The 17,524-nt window shown below is 38.4% G+C and overlaps 1 protein-coding gene across 1 annotated transcript in view; it reads right to left on the reverse strand.

Moving 5' to 3' along the window:
- The window catches only part of wtip (WT1 interacting protein), a 35,889-nt gene extending 20,031 nt beyond the window's left edge, over positions 1–15,858 (reverse strand). The window contains exons 1-2 of the mRNA XM_079446230.1: positions 14,508–15,858; positions 1,227–1,328 (exon numbers count right to left, since the gene is read on the reverse strand). Coding sequence (XP_079302356.1) covers positions 1,227–1,328; positions 14,508–15,765 — 1,360 coding nt within the window. The 5' untranslated portion in view covers positions 15,766–15,858. The remainder of the gene's footprint in view (positions 1–1,226; positions 1,329–14,507) is intronic.
- Between the last annotated feature and the right edge of the window lie 1,666 nt (positions 15,859–17,524).

Raw genomic sequence — 17,524 nt, forward strand, 5'->3', positions numbered from 1 at the left:
CTTCACTCTTAAAACATTACAGCGGCTCATGATTGCACTGAAGTACTTAAGATCAACCACAGCAGCTTATTCATCACAGATAATCCAAACATCCACAAACACACTCGAACGTCACGCTAAAGAGCTCCTGTGAACTTCAAGAACCCATTATGCCCTTAAAAGAGGCTTCCAGTTCCTCCCAGACCGCATCCGGTTTACTGGCCCGCTTTCTTTCGCCAAACAATACGTGTACAGCAAACGGCTAGCATTACGTGTAAATTATCTGCACTGGCTGTAAAGCGTGAGGAAACAGTATCTGTGTGGAGGGGAAGAGAGAATGAAAGAGAGAAAACTGAACAGCAGTTGTGCTCTACAGTACTGCCGTGATTTCTCTTTCTCTCGCTCGCTTACAGAGGAAACAGGAGAACTGAGGACGCGTCAGGTGACGGAGCTGCCCTGCAGCACACACACACACACACACAGTGCTCCCACGGACAGAAACACTGATCAGGACAAACGTCACATGCTCAAACACATTCATAAACACAAATAAACACATGCTTTTCTACAGGAGCGAGTCTATACATGATCTTTGCCTTTCGGCGAACTAAACAATATCACAAATCACAACAAAACTTCCATTTTAGATACACAATTCTCATTAAACGCACAAATCTCTCATTTTAGATGCATAATTTAGCTTTTTTTTTATTATCTAATTTCAGATGCAAAATTCTCATTGAATGCACAATTCTCTCATTTTAGATGCATATTGCATAATTATAAAAAATTCACAGTTCTCTTATTTTAGATGCATAATTATCATTAAACGCACAATTCTCCCATTTTAGATACATAACTCTCATTTTCGACGCATAGTTCACATTAGATGCATCATTACATGCACGATCTTCACATTTTAGATGCATAATTCTCAATAAATGCACAATTCTCCCATTTTAGATACATAATTGTAATTAAATGCATAATTCTACTTAGAAATATGTTGATAAAAATGATTTGTACACTCAGTGCTGGACCAAAAGGCCAAATGGACCTCTGCTGACAGCAATGACACGAAGCATGCTTTATACAATACAAAACAGTGCATTGGTGTCAACAGAGATCCATCTGGTCTTTTGGTCCAGCAGTGACTGTACAAATCATGAACATATTTCTAAGTAGAATTATGCTTCTACAATAGGACATTTATGCATTTTGTGTGTGTGTGTGTGTGTGTCACTCACCGCAGGAGCAGCAGGTGAAGCAGTTTGTATGATACAGGTTCCCCATCGCCTGACACGCTTGACTCGCTCCATACACACCTTTACCACACTTTACACAGATACCTGGAAGAGACAGACACACAGTCAGCTGTCAGGATCACAGACGGGTATGTTCTGTGTGGAGGAACATACGATCTCCGATGCAATATCAAATAACTCAAGTTCAGCTCATTTAAAGTTAAGCTTTTTTTTGACAAAAATAGTCAAAACAAGTGAAAACATTAGACTTTGTGATGAGGTTTGATGAGAAAGAGTGAACTGTTATATACATCTGCTAGCGATGACATTGGGTCAATGACATATAATAGTGTCCCTGATAAATAAACTATTAAATAAAAATGGTTAAAAACACATTTTCAAGTTCTTTGTATTCATAATGGTTTCATAAAGTTTAAGAAAATGTGGTTTAACCAAGCAAAACATTTTAATAATTTCCTTATGTCTTGAATATGTGAAAGTACACATCTTAATAAAAAACATTTTTTTTTTAAATAATTAAAATGTTTTTAACACATTTGTCAAGGTAAATATTCACAGTAATTTAGTATTTTTATTTTTCACATTTTCAAAAAAATGATCTGATATTTAATTCAGAAATTATAATTACTCTCATTATAGTGTAGGCATTGCATGTATGAACTGCGTTGTTTGCTTTTGAATTAATTAATGGATAGGACAAACAAAAATTGCATCAAATCATTGACCCATTCAAAAAAACGTAATTAATTTTCCTTCACATAAACATAAATTAAAGATGTTACATTAATGTCACATTTGAACTTTTTCACTTTTTTCAGGGCCCTATGATTTGATAGCGTGATGCCGAAAAGGAGTTTGCTGTATAACACAGTGCCCTATCATATGGATTAGGTGATTTGAAGTTCAAAAGTTCATCAGTCATCATTCGCTCTTGTTATATATGAAGTGCTCGGCATCATGGGAGAGTGAGTCAGCAGCACTAATGCCTGCAGTCTCACGCACAAGATGGCCTCGGCTGGGGTCACATTCCTCACCGCGGCCACGGTCAACACCTGACATGGTCAGGCTGAGGTCATGGCGCAGACAGACACAACATCACCCCTGAGACGGCCATGACCGACGGCAAACATGACACATCGCACATCAATCTCCCAACAACAACTCTTCTGATAACTCAATTCAGTGTTTCAGGAAATTCTTTCTTCAAATCTCAAAACGGATGTAATTCAGCCCTTAATGATTGAAGAAAAACTCACTTAAAAGCTCAATTAACATAAAACCCATTTGTGCGCGTGATAACAGGCTCTAGAACAGAAACACTCATCAGATAAGCTCTCTGTGACTTAATGGTTAACTCATCAAGATAATTATAGCATCATCGAGAGGGAATTTCATGTACCAGAATCCGGCACTTCTGATCTAATCATGTTTGTAAAAGTCCCGGCAGGGGCTCGCTTTATCTCCATCGCTCACGGCCCAGAGGTGTGGCGTATAAACATCAAATCAGCCACTATCCACCCCAAGAAACGTAGAGCTGCTCGAATATGGCAAAAATCATTATCACAATTATCTTGGTTAATACTGAGATCATGATTATTCAACACTAGTTACTAATTAACTTCGGAAAGATTTTGGAAACTTTTAGGCCTAAAGCTTGTTTTTTGTAACAGTGAGTTGTTTCCCTGTACTTTCCTGAACAACTGAAAACAAATAAAATAATATACAATAAAAGTAAAAAATAATAAACAGCACAAATAAATACAATAGAATAAAGCTACAAATAAAATAAACAGTGATTTACAGGTTTTTTTTTAGGTAAGTCTCACAGAAATTGAATAAAGTAATCAAATGTAAAACAGCATTGCATATTTGACTGTATAAATTAAATATAAATCTTTATTAAAGTTACAAAAGCGATTCAATCAAGAGCGGTGAGTGATTTCTTTGTTGTTACTGTTTGATTAATATTAAGAAAGTACTGTCACTTTAAGAGAATCCACCCCTAATACAGGTACATTCAAAACATCGTGAAAAACTTTTTTTTGTAATTTATTTTTCAAAAAGTGAAACTTTCATATATATATATATTTTAGATTCATTACATGCAAAGTAAGACATTTCAAAAGTTTTTTGTTTTCATTTTGATGATTAGAGCTTACAGCTCATGGAAGTCAAAATCCAGTATCTACTGCATTCTATAGAACATTCCATTTTGTTGCGAAATCTCGATCGTGAAGCAACCTTCAATGCCACACTTACTTGCTCACCTTCGTCCTGGTAGCTGAAAAACACGTTTTGAATGAATCCAGCGGTGACTAATTAACACGTTCAGCTGACTGTAACACACAGATCACACTGAACACGCTGTTAATCCTCATTATAGAGCCGCTCAAGTTTCTGTCTCAAAGATGCCATTCGGTGCAACTGACTCAATTCTTCCTCCGCCAACCAAATCAGGGTTATCTTAGTATCACGGGAATACTTTTATAGTTAATATTAATATTTTGAATTAGATTTTATTTTTTTATATTTCATTTTCATTTAAAATTTTAGAAATGTAGGTGTGTGTTTTTGATATTATTATTTTTTTTTTTTTTTAGAGTTTTTATAAACTAAATGAAAATGAGAAATGTTGTTTGGCAAATTGCAAGCACTATAACTTAAAAAAAAAACACAATTGTGCCCAGACAGGCTCAGTTTGATTAACAAGACACATGATTTGAAGAATCCTTCATGTCTGGAGCTCAAACAGTACGATATGAGTTACATGACGTTTAATGCTTAAGGTTTTGTTCAAAATCACTAACTGTAATTATAAGCAAAAGGAGCAGAAAATCTTGATTTAAACACCAGTAACTACACAGTATGTCACTCAAAAGGCACTATAGACCTTTACCACACTTCCTATATCCGGTAAGTGAAGCAGTGTATGGCCACTTCCGGTCCCATCGCAACACAATCACAACTGATGGGCGAATCCTCGCTTTCCTTTCTTCTCTTGCCGGTGTTACTGCACCCTACCTGGCTGCTTTAATTCTAAACAATTAAAAACACTGCCTCAGTTTTCACGATTTCCTGACACAAGATGAATTGAGGAAAGCATGGATGGGACTGATGCGGTGGGATGAAGGTCCTTCTAAAATATTAAGCGGGAGATCGTTCGTGTGAAGTGTTTGAGCCTACAGCTCATATCTTCAATCTGCTGAAATGTTCCTATTAATATATTTCCCTTCCAAATGTGCATTCTGAGTAATTAAAAATGGTTAGCTGCTTGCTAGCTGTAGCCAGTTACATTACAGTACATAAGATTACCACATAAACAGAGTAAGGAGAGATGACTGAGGATGATTTACAGATCCTGAGCACCACTGACAAGCATCTGATCGTGTAAAATATGTGGTAAGTACTGCTGCTCTATAGTATAAACAGAGTACGTGCGATCACAAATCTCGAAAGTGAAAGTAAAACACGATCGTGCATTGGAAAACAGTTTCAATCCTGATGCCCGCATTTTATTTACAGTACAATTACCCAACGATAATGTATTGAAATATATATTTTCCCTGTGTTTCCTTCCTGTGAGCTACTGATATGAGCCGCGCTGTGAAACAGCCAATCAGAGCAGAGCTCAACATTATTATTCATGACCCTTCCACATAAGCCAGTAAGTTTCTGGAGTTTTTTGCCCTTACCTAAGCCACATACCTTCTATGTAGATATCAGAGAACAATTTAAAATATTGTATCAATGCATTCTACGGCACCTTTAAATGAATTTGACTGATACACACTCTTACAAAAATTAAACATGGTTTTATTATAGTAAAAATGTAGCAGCCATGTTTTTTTCCATTTGTATTACCACATTTTTAAATACCATGGTTAAACTATGGTTAGCAAAACTTAAGAGCAGTTTTAAAATGAATGCATCGAATTTGCCTTAAAGAAATTAGGCTAATTAATCTTAAAACAGCATAACGCGAGTTGACAGCATGACTTTGAATAGCCTATTAAATAAAAATGTTTGCATAAATATGTGAATTACATAAAGTGAAATGACTGTCAATAACAAAAAATGACAGAATGGACCTCTCTCACATTTCTGGGTTTATCAGCAGCGGAAATCATCATAGTTGGGTAAAATCCAACAGCAGTGATATTTTCTGCATTCTCGTTTGCTCAAATAGACAAAGAAAAACTCCACCATAAAGTTTTCACGACTTTCAATCAAAGGAAAAAAATTGAGAGAGATTACCTCGCATTAGCGTTAACTAGCTTTTTTGTAACTTGATGAAAAGGTGATATGATCCAAAGTATAGTGTTATAAATGTCCATGCATTAAAAAATAAATCTAAATAATAAAAGGCCGCGGCTGAGCACACAGCTCTCATATTCTCCCTGACTCATTCTTGTTAGCTGTTGTCATTAACAGTTCTGTGTAATGCATACAGAAGTCTGTCTAATAATCAGATAGGATGGTTAAACAAAGGAATTAATATAAAAGTATTATAACGATTATTAGTAACAGAAAAGCAAACATTATAATACTTTCTCGTTTGCCGTCAGCATTCAGCAAATACTCATTTATATCATTTAAACAAGTCTTTGAATGACTAATGAACATTTAATTTCACAAGCCTTGCAAACTTAGTCGAATCGGTCCCGTACCGAAACCATGACGGTCGATCCGTGTGAATTGAATGCGGACAAGAGGAGAGTTCAGCTTCACTGGAGACATGATCAACAAACTTAAACTCGTGATTTCAAATTATGCTGCACTTTATGCATTTGCCCACCGTAATATTCATGTAATTTTCACTGTGTGCTGTATGTAAAATGAGTGTTAGCTTTATTTGAAAAAATACAATTCCATCAATTTTCAAATGATTTCAAGTTAAATATTCATTAAAATAAATAAAATTATATCGGCCACCCTGCTTTCCAAGATATCGGCATCGGCTGTCAAAAAACCTCAAATTTCGGTCGACCACTACTTAAAACTACAAGTTCCATTGAGTTTGGGAAATTCTGTGCACAGTAATCATCAGAATATCTCTTCACATGTCTCGGATTTTGAAATCAACCTGCACATGCTCACTTTAACAGGCATTTATTCAACTAGGTGATTACAGCACATTGAAAAATATACATAACCGGAAGAATCGATACACTGCTTCCACTGTGAACAGCAGTGAGAGATTCACATGTAATGAGGACGGCTGGCAAATCAACAAGACGCATCCTCCAGACGAACTCCCCTCACCTGATACACACTGGTACCACTTCCTCTATACAGGCCGTGAACCACAACTCCTTCCTCTCCGGCTGATAACAGATGACTCAGTCTGCTCCAGAAAGAGATGAAGAGCATTGCTTTGTTTCACACAAGGCCAAAGATTATGCTGCGTTTTATATTACTGTTGTTAAGTTTGGACTAGGGCTGGTGATTCTTCAGATTTATTGATTCATTTAAGTTTTATGTAATGTTTTGCTACAATTTGCACAAGGGTTAGGGTGCAAAACACGTCTATCAAGCATGTTAACATAAAAAAAAGTGGAAAAGAAGTGCAGTGGAATGAAAAAATACTACAGTATGTTTGATATTTCATGTTTACATGATGCTGACAGGCTGAAAGATGCATTTACTGTTAATAATATGTTATATGTTTAAGTATTTTATATTAGACATATTTTATTACTTTTTCTCTTTTATGTGTTTTTATACATGCTATTCCATATTATATGTATTGTACCCAGGGCCGCATTAAGACCTCACTGGGCCCCGGGGCTATGACTTACTGCAGGCCCCCCCATCACAATAATGACATATATATATATAGCTTTAAATAGGATTTTTTTTTTTTTTTTTTGATGCACTGAAATTTCGTAATTCTTCTTGCTAATTTCAATATCACAACAAAATAATACAAGCCTAAGTAAAACCAAGCTTACCGAAAACAAGTAAACAGTCATGAATTACAAGATACAAAAGAAATCGACCTACTTGGAAAAACTTAAAATAAAAACATTATATTGTATAAAGTAAATGTACCAATAGACTGGATGGTCTTCACTGTATAAATTCAATATACATTAATTCTTCCTTATTTTACAAAAGTGATTCAGTCAAGGACAGGGAGTGATTTCCCTTCTGATGTTTGATTTACATTATTGTCACAAATGGCAACAGTAGCTATATTAGGCTGCTTTCGAGGAATAGTTCGCCCAAAAATGAAAATTATGTTGTTCTTTTAAACCTGTATGAGTTTCCTTCTGCTGTTGAACGCAAAAGAATATATTGGGAACTAGGGATAAGCGATGTAATCGATAGGTTCCCTAGATAATTGTTGCATATCGGGCACTTCGCTTTGACAGGGCTGTGTGCACGCGAGCAGGACAGATACTATAGAGGCTATTCATTCATACAACTTGTTAATTCGTTCCTACGACATATTAATTTGTGGCCACTGTCCAGGTTTCAGTAATTTGTTCCCTAGCAACTTAAGTCATAGTAACGAATTCTTAATTCATGGCCACGAAATCTTTCATTTCCCCCCACATGTTTACCACAGTAAGAGATGCGATTAAAACAACAATAAAATAAACCTGCGAATCTAGAGAGTGAGACAGTGAGGATTTGGGAAAAGAAACAATAAATAATAGGCAAAACAGGACACAATGCCGCATACAGCTTGATTTAAATGTATGCGCTCGAACGGCATGAATCCAAATGCATGGTCGCGATGTATTTGCCTGCTAAACAATTATTTCTCTTATTAACAAAGCTTTGTACCTCACTTATAATGTCACTTGCATTAAAATGTTTCAAATGGGTAACTGTTTTGCCGTTGCAACAGCGCGCTCTCTTCATTTTATCAAATGATCATAATCACATCCATTTATTTTACGATCCTGCTACTAGCCTTTTATTTAGACTAAAAACCCTTTTCATTCGGGTGAGGAAGATGGCGTTTTGAGTGGGATTTGCACATCCTGTCATGCCAGTGACTATATGCTACTGCAATAGAGGCATTATGCAGTATTAAGGTTAACGATTAATTGATCGTTAATTTAAATGACGATAGATTGTGGAAATGATCGAAAACTGACATCCCTATCGGGAACCATACTGGTAACCAAACAATTGCTGCATGACTTTCATAGTATGAAAAAAAAAACACTATTGGAGTCAATGGGGACCAGACAACTTCTGGTTATGAACATTCTTCAAAATATCTTATTCATGCAGGTTTAGAACAACTTGAGGCTGAGTAAATGATGACAGTATTTTCGTTTTTGGGTGAACTATCCCTTTAAAATCTCATCATACAATGCCAGGATCTCATATAGCCCACTACACTACAGATGCTTCATCTTTAACTATAATGTTCATGTTCATACTTGCAAAGATGGGCATTTTGACACATAATATGTGTATTTGAAAGTTTAAGCTCAAGGCGCGAAAAAGAAAGTTTAGGCAGGTGTTTTACGAGCAGGTGCGCGCCGCGCGTTTTAGGCTGAAACTGTCTTAACGCGTGCATTTGCCAAATTAATTCTGCCCTGCTTCTTAATGTCCCTGAACAGTTCAATTTGTTTTTAAACCACAATGTATAAAATGCGTTTAAATGATAAGCGAACATCATGATGCGCAAAACGATTGACGTATTTCTAGCGTATTATTTCTCAGCCCAAAAGCGAATATACTAGGCCTAGTTTGTTCAAACACAACAAGCATTATACATCCATCAAGTTAATAATCAAACTAACCTAAAATCTGTGGTTGAAGCTATGTTTTATCTACTCCATGTGTCCGGTCCACAACTTCCACTCCATCATCATCTTTACTAAAACACCCTGATAGCTGGGAATTTTGCTGACTAACTTGTGTTTTTCCCTCTCTACTAATTTTTTTTTTAGAATAGTTGACATTTTTACTTGTTCTTTGCATGACCATTTCCAGATGACGCCAGAACGAAGTGAAGAGAGGAGAATGCGGACATTAGGCGTAGCGATCACCTGATACATGCACAGGTCATTCAAAAGTCAAAAATAAATGCATTTGATTGGTAAAACAAATTCAAACGTGTCGTTTCAATCTCTAATCGTAGGCTACTGCATGAAATTTACAGAAAAGCTCTAAATAATAGCGCTAATAAGTGGAGGCGTGGTGGGGCTTTGGCGATCGGCGCTACCAATGACCAGTCAATCTACTACACAGCCAATCACGGGCCCCTCTTTGCTCGGGCCCCGGGGCTTCAGCCCCGCCTAGCCCAATGGTTAATGCAGCCCTGATTGTACCCGATTCCTTTTTATCTTAGATTTGATTTGTTTTGTTTTTTTGTGATGTTGAAACTGACTTTTGATGTAATTTCTGATCATGTAAAGCATTTTAATATCTGACAGATGCTATAGAAAGTTTATTATTATTATTAATAATAATAATAATAAAAGCTGTATACTGGTGTTATACTTTTAGTCATTTTGAATTTTAAAATCGCCTTAACTTTTGACCTCTAAAACTGAATCTCTACATTTTGGCTATAGACATCTTTTTAGCATTTTTCTTATTTCACATTATCTCTGATCATATAAGATATGTGCAAGACGAGGTTGCACAATATTTGCCTTAATATTTCATGCATCTTTTCTCCGTTTGTTTTATATGTATACAATGTTAAACCCTTGCAAAACCAGTTAGTTTGAAATTTTATTTTTTACATCATGCTTTTAAGTTGACTAGTTAAACTGTAAAAAAAAATTGAAATTGAAATCTTCTGAAAAAAACATCACCTAGCCCTAGTTTGGACCACAAAAGCCCTCTACATGTACGACAACAACATTCACAGATTTATGCATGATCCACATGCACTCAACATGCAACTCAGCATTTAGAACCCAAATTACAGATTTATTGCACTTCTTGTGCACTGAATCAAAACAATGCATAGCTAGACGTCTGGCAAAAAAAAACAAGTCTCTGAACGGAAACGGTGGCGAGCAAAGTCTCATTCCGTGTTTATTTTAAACCAGACCCTGAATCTCGAGTGTCTGTGTGGATACACAAAAGGTCAGAGGTCGGCTGATTCAGCGCTAAAGCAGGCGACTAACACTGCCAGAAAACATCCAGCTCTTCTCAGCAAAGCTACTTTTGGAGCGTTTCAGTGTTTTGTGCGTGTTTGTGTGCACATGTGCAGACTAAGATGATTGTTATTCTAAGCAGGTGATCAGCGTTGACCCCCAGCAGCTATGTCTGGCTGCAGAGACAAACGCTCTGTGCCAAGAGTCTGGTGCTGAACCGCCACCCCACCGACAGCCTAATCGCTCACAAGAATGAACACAAATTCAACCAGTCATGCATTATTTGTGATAGCTCACAGTTTTAAACAAAGTTTGCAGCCAAAAAATGCTAACTTTTGAAGTAAAAAAATTAAGATCCAAAAATCAGAAGCCAATCAAGCTTACTCTGTAGGGCAGAACACTTAACGTGAGCACTTTGAAGGGTGCATGCCTGGTAATGTAGTCTAACAAGTACACTTTTAGTTTGACATACACTGCCGTTCACAGGTTTGGGATCAGTAAATTTTTTTATGCTTTTTAAAGATGTCTTTTATGCTCATCAAGGTTGCATTTATTTGATCAAAAGTACAGAGAAAAAGCAGTAATATTGTGAAATATTATTACAATTCAAAATAACTGTTTTCTATGTGAATATATGTAAAAAAAAAATCATTACGCCAGTCTTCAGTGTCACATGATCCTTCAGAAATCATTCTAATATACTGATTTATTATCAATGCTGCTTAATGTTTTTGGAACCTGCGATACATTTTTTAGAATTCTTTGATTAATAAAAAGTTAAAAAGAACAGCATTTATTCAAAATAGAAAATAGAAATATTTTCTAACAATATAAGTCTTTACTATTACGTTTAATCAATTTAACACATCCTTGCTGAATAAATGCATTAATTCCTTTCAAAAAATAAATAAATAAAAACAAAACAAATAGTGACTCCAAACTTTTGAACGGTATACAAAAGACTTCTATTTGCAGAAGATTTCTAGTTATGAACAGTGGTGTATGCAACTTTGTTTTTAATATATACCACCTCTAAAAACTTAGCATTAATAAAACAACAATAAAAACCTTGTTTCCCACACATACACAAGTCACCCAAAATTTGCTACAATTTACCATATATTATTTGCTTTTGGCTGTGAAACACAGTGTTGTTTTCCATATAAGAAAAGCATGCAATAAGCATTTGAGCTCAAAAAAGTTGTATAATAAATTATAATGCACTAGTTTTATAGTAGTTTTCTCATAATTCACTGATAACCTTTCCTCTTTTGCAGCTCTCAAATAACACAGAGCATGTTCAATATGGTGCATGGAGGCGTTTGGTAGGTTTAATGTCAGTTATAACAATTTGCATTGGTTCACGCATGTCACATGAATGCAAATGAGCTGAAGCACAGAGCAAAGTCATACATTTCTGACCCTTTTTATGTGAATATAGACAACTTTTATAGTGCAGCTCTGTCCTTTGGAGCTCGACAACAGATGCTGATACAGGTTTGGAACGACATGACGGTGAAAAAAGCGATGACAGATTTTTCATTTTTAGTTGAACGAACCCTTTAAGAGCACAGAAAGACATCACGAATACCCGGTGAGATTGATTTTAGGGAGCTGTTGTCACGGTAACGGAGAGGGTTCGCTCTCGCGCAGACTAATGCAGACTAAAGAGGGTTCGGCATGCAGTAAAAAAAACATCACCTGCTCCTCGGAGGCAAAAACACACTCATACCTCCATCTCTAGACTTTCTGCAACTAAACCTGTGCAAATGTGTTTCCAGGCAGTAGCAGAAACAAATCCCAGTTCCAACGGAGACACAAAAGATGAGATAATGCGACAGAGTCACAACAACAGACCTAAAGCTTGTGTTACTTGAAAAGATGAACACTGTGCTGTTTACTAAGCAAGCATTACACTTACTATTGCTCATACCTAGGGTTACTGATCTGAACAAACCCCTATCAGCAGCATTTGTGTTCCAGACACGAATGATTCCTCAAAAAATGTAGTTAAAATTCAACTCAAGTCAAATGGGAAAAGGGATAGTTCACTCAAAAATCAAACTTTTGTCATCGTTTACTCCCGCTCGAGTTGTTCCAAAGCGGTATGATTTTCTTCACTGTACTGAACACGAAGGAAGATATTTTGAAGAATGTTGAAAAACAATGTTGACGATAGCCATTGACTTCCATAGTATTTTCTATGAAATTCAATGGCTACCATCAACTGTTTGGTTATCCAACATTCTTCAGAAGATCTTATTTTGTGTTCAACAGCTAAAAGAAACTCATACAAGTATAGAACGACATGAGTGCGAGTAAAAGATGACATTTTTTATTTTTTGGGTGAACTACCTCTTTAAGTTTGAGAGATTTTAAGACATTTTATCTTCTCTGCTGCTGTATTTCTCCTCCACTAAACCAACACCACTTCCGCCAAATCACAAATTAGGACTTCCCTAAGAAAAAAAACACAGGCTCACATGCCTCTAAAGAACATTTCTGTTGACGTTCAGGCCTTGGAAGTACACTGGCAGGAAGTGGCGTTCAAACTGGGAGACAAAGTATGTACTCTCTGAAGACTTGCCTGTTTCCGTCCAGGTCCGGGCCAAAAACAAGCCTCTAAGAACCCTGTTTGTCTGTCTGCTCACCGACTACAATGTCCTTTTTGGGCTGTGCCAGTTGGGATGCCAGCAGCCTTTGTAGTGATTGGTCTACCGCTACTGCCCGGTGTGACCAAAACCAATCAGCAATCAGCCGGTTACAATACAAAACGAGCCAGTTACTGCAGTGTTTAGCCAAAGTTTGTGGTCATTGGCACCAACCTGCATACTTAAACCCTGTGAGTTGGGTGCAAAACTTGTGTTTTATCAAAACAACAAACAAACAAACACAAACTGTGATTTACATTGACTCATTTAAACAAAATCCACCCACTTGTTTCTCCTTTAGCTGCCTGCTACGGAGAAAAAAATGATTTGTCTCCTGAGCTTCAAAAGATGCAATGTCTCAGATGAACGTGATTTCACCAAGTGCAACATGTTCCTGGATCAACATCCTTGTTGATCCTGGAACAACATTCCAATCAACCAATCAGAATTGAGATCTCAGTTTTAGGCTTACGATCAGGGTGCTAATCAGCTTTCATCAGCTATCATTATTTATCAACAAAAGATGTTGATCAAGGAACAGGTCTTACTTGGCAAAATCACACTCAATATATGCACTCGCCATATGATCTGAGCTGCTATTCACATTCATTTTATAGACTTTTAAAATCTGAACAGATTTTTAAAACACTAGGCATCATACACTTACCGACTTTGTAAACAGTGACAAACTCCGAGCCATTAAGCCCTCTTTTGAGAGTTAAAACTGCGCTCATGAATGAAATGACACATTGTCTTTAGTCTATGTTGCAGCATGCCTCGTGAGATGATCCAGGTTTAGGGAATTTGGCATCTTTTGCATGACGCCTTTGGGTGAAAAAGTCTGGATGAATGATGATTTAACCAGCTCAAAGATAAATAATCATAATGTGATTAAAGCAGTGCTTAAAGTATAAACCCTCTTGTCTGGAAAGCACACTGATTCATTGACAAAACATGATTTACACCTGTTTTCTCACACCCTAATGATACTTAATTAGTCCAACACAAAGGCTGCTCTGTGCTGGCTCCAGTAAATGGGGTTTGAGTAGTGCTGTCAAATAATTAATCGCGATTAATCGTATCCAAAATAGAAGTTTTTGTTCACATAATATATCTGTGTGTACTGTGTATATTTATTACATATATATATATATATAAATAGACACAAATGCATGTATGTACATAAGAAAAATGTTATGTTTATATAATAAATATATTTATATAATATAAATATATACATGCAAATATTTTCTAAATATATACTGTATGTGTGTGTATTTATATATACATAACACAGTACATACATATATTACAAACTTTTATTTTGGATGTGATTAATCGTTTGACAGTACTAGGTTATAGGTGTGAATATGACTTTCCACCAAACTATTCTGGAAAAGTTTATTCAAAACCAAGTTTTATGTATAAGCAAAAGGCACAAAGGAAAAATAAAAGAGAATGTTCTTATCTGTCCAGAACTTAAATGCGCACTAAACTAATTAGAAGTGATTTAAGGCCCTGCATGATCTACTCACCAAAATACTCCTTTTTCATGTGCATCTCGAGCTCCTTCTCCAGCTCCAGGGTGAGGGCCTCCAGGCGCCGCTCCGCCGGACTGGGGCCGCTGTCCCGGGATGGAGTGACCTGGTACGGCAGCTTTAAGCGCTGCCCCCCGGTGCCCATCTTCCCGTAGTTAAACCCGATGTTGGCGTCTGAATTCTGCTGCTGCGGCTCGGAAAACGCTTGGAGGTGGACGCGGTTGCTCTGGAGGCCGTTTGGCTCCGTGAAATCCTGCAGCAGCGCGTCCTCTGGCAAACCGGGTCCCAGCATGGAGTGCTGGAGCTCGGGATACGCGCTCATGGAGCTCCGCGAACTCCTGGAGCTGTGGCTGGAGATGCTGGAGCGGGGACTGACCACGCAGTTTGCCGCCACGGCGAGTCGCGCAACCCCGCCGCCGTCCTGGCTGCAGATGCTGGAGCGGGGGCTGGTCATGGGGATGCCGTGCACCGCGCCGCTCTCCGGTTCGTGGTTCCCCGCGGGAGAGTAGCTGGAGCGCGGGCTTGTGGTGCTCGATCTGGGGCTGATGTGCCGCTGGTCGTAGCCCATGCTGATGCCGCTGGTTCGGTTACTGCTCGGTTTGCTCCCGCAGTCGTAGCTGTTGAGGCTGGTTCTGGGGCTGGAGTGTTTGCTGGTGTCGCTGGCCGTGCTGGCGTAACTCGAGCGGGGGCTGATCACGCCGTTCCCCTCGCAGTACTTCTCCTGTCCCGGTGACACCAGGCTGGACCGCGGGCTGCTGATGCTCGACCTCGGGCTGGTGTGTTTGCTCTGGTCTTGCGACGAGTGAGACGAAGCCAAACTGGACCGGGGGTTCGTGGCCATGCATAAGCTGTTGCTCCTCACCTGCTTCCCCAGAATGAGCGCGTCGTAGGCGCATCCAGCGCTATACCGGTGCGCCTGCACCTCCGCTTGCGTGTATCTCCTGAGACGCTCCGACGCGCCGCTGTAACACGGCAAGGCAACTTCAGATTTGGTGCAGTACGCGTCGGGATCTGGATAAACCGCGTCCCTTTGCGGAGAACAGAAATCCGGAGGCACTGAGGGTCGGTTCCCGTTGACGGAGCGCAGGGGAGCCGCGCCGTAGACTTTGTTCCTGTGCGCGGAGGAGCTGCCATTCATTCGTTTAGTTTTCTCCATATCGGGGTTCGGTTCCCCGTACATCCCGTCTTGATAAACGTCAAATATGGAGAGGTTTTCCATCAGTTTGCTCGCCGGATCCTCGTCGTATCCATCCATGTCGTCTCGGAGCGCGCGGAGCACTAGCCAACTACAACACAAACTGCATTTTACGCGGAAAAACGCCGCCTCAGGCGAAACATCGTTGCCTGTTCGCGATTACTTAGTCCTTCGCCGTCATTTCGTCACGATACATGATCCCCGCCTGTCGATTTGTGGCGATACGGTCGTCGTGACAAAGTTTCCACTCAAGAGAACGTTTGTCAATTTCAGGTTTTTGTAAAGTTGAAAGGTCTTTACAGTCAATGGCGCGCTGCGCGGAGGAATTTTCTCGCTTTGATTTTCCGCGATTGTTCCTGCGAACTCGTTTCCAGCAATTCCAACTCTCCTAAAATCCCCCCCGAGAATTTCGCAATGAACAGGAGAGATGTTGAACGCGTAGACGGACGAGTATGCGTGTATCAAACGATTCACTCGGGACTCGTTTGTGTGAGAGGAATGCGCGGAGGAAGACGGGCTGCGCCGCGGCGCTCTGGAATGTGGTTAATGCCGGAGCGAAACAATGATAGAGAGCAGCTCAGCAAGGGGGAGCAGAATCCTGAAAAAAAGTCCTTTGGAGAGTCTATGTGTGTCCACTTTCATCCAGCGGGACAGATTAAAGATTTAACCACATAGACCAGCCCACAGAAAATAATTAAAAACTACACTGAACATCTCTAAAAAACTTAAAACAACAAGCAATCCTTTATGCAACTGAACTGTTTGTATTCTTGGGAGTGTAAAATGAGTATTAAATAAATACTCTCTATGTGCTGTTTGTAAAATCTACCTGCCTTATGTTTCCCAGGTCATGCTCTAAAAACAACAGTATAGCATGCACTTACAGCAGGCCAGTGAAGGTTTGTTGAATCTGGGGGAAGGGCAGATCCCAAACATCTCATTGTGCATCAGTGACAAAGGCTATTGTCACTAACTTACATTTCCGTCACCATACAGTGGCCCACACTTGAGCCACATTTAAAATATCAGATAGCACAATATCAAAGCAAGAGAGATTTATTGTAAGTATAGCCCAGGGTTTCCGAGTGAAACATTTTTTTTAACTTCTAAAACAATAGTTGAAACTGAAGACAGTGCTGTAAGACTGTGTTTGTAAAACATTTTGATAATTCATGTGGTGAGGAACGGATGAACTTGAGAACTTGTTTTGATATTTTGTCTGTACAATGAAATTCTTATGCATAATTTAAAAAAAAAAAACATAAATATGTATTTTTATATACCATACATTCACACACTCTTACCTGAAAATCTGGGATAGATATTCATGAACAGCTGAAAATAAACAGAAAGATTCAGGATTTTGGTGTGTTTCAGGATAGCTCAGTCTAACATGACACTAGCAATGCCAAGGTCATGGGTTCAATTAATAAAATGCATGCTGTGTATTAATTATACAAATGCATGAATGCAGTTTAAAGCAAAGGCATGGCATAAAAAGAATAACAAATTCAGTGCACTATTTCTATGTGACTAATCAAGTGTAAGTAAATAAGTGACAATGATGATCTTGTGACTCTTTGTACAGACAGTCAGATTTTCCTGCCTCCGCTGAAACTCAAGATGCTCTTCGGATCATCTCACATCATGCTGGAGAACATGATCATCAAGTTTTGTTCAGTGCTGCTGTCAGTAAAGCAAACTGACACACACAAAAGACATTTTGAAACTCCTGTCATTTTTTCAATTACATTTTGCATTAAATTATTATACTGATAATAAGTTGTACTGAAAAAAAAAATCAATATCACACAGCAAA

Source organism: Barbus barbus (genome assembly GCF_936440315.1).
Source record: "Barbus barbus genome assembly, chromosome: 22".
In the NCBI taxonomy this organism is placed as follows: domain Eukaryota; kingdom Metazoa; phylum Chordata; class Actinopteri; order Cypriniformes; family Cyprinidae; genus Barbus; species Barbus barbus.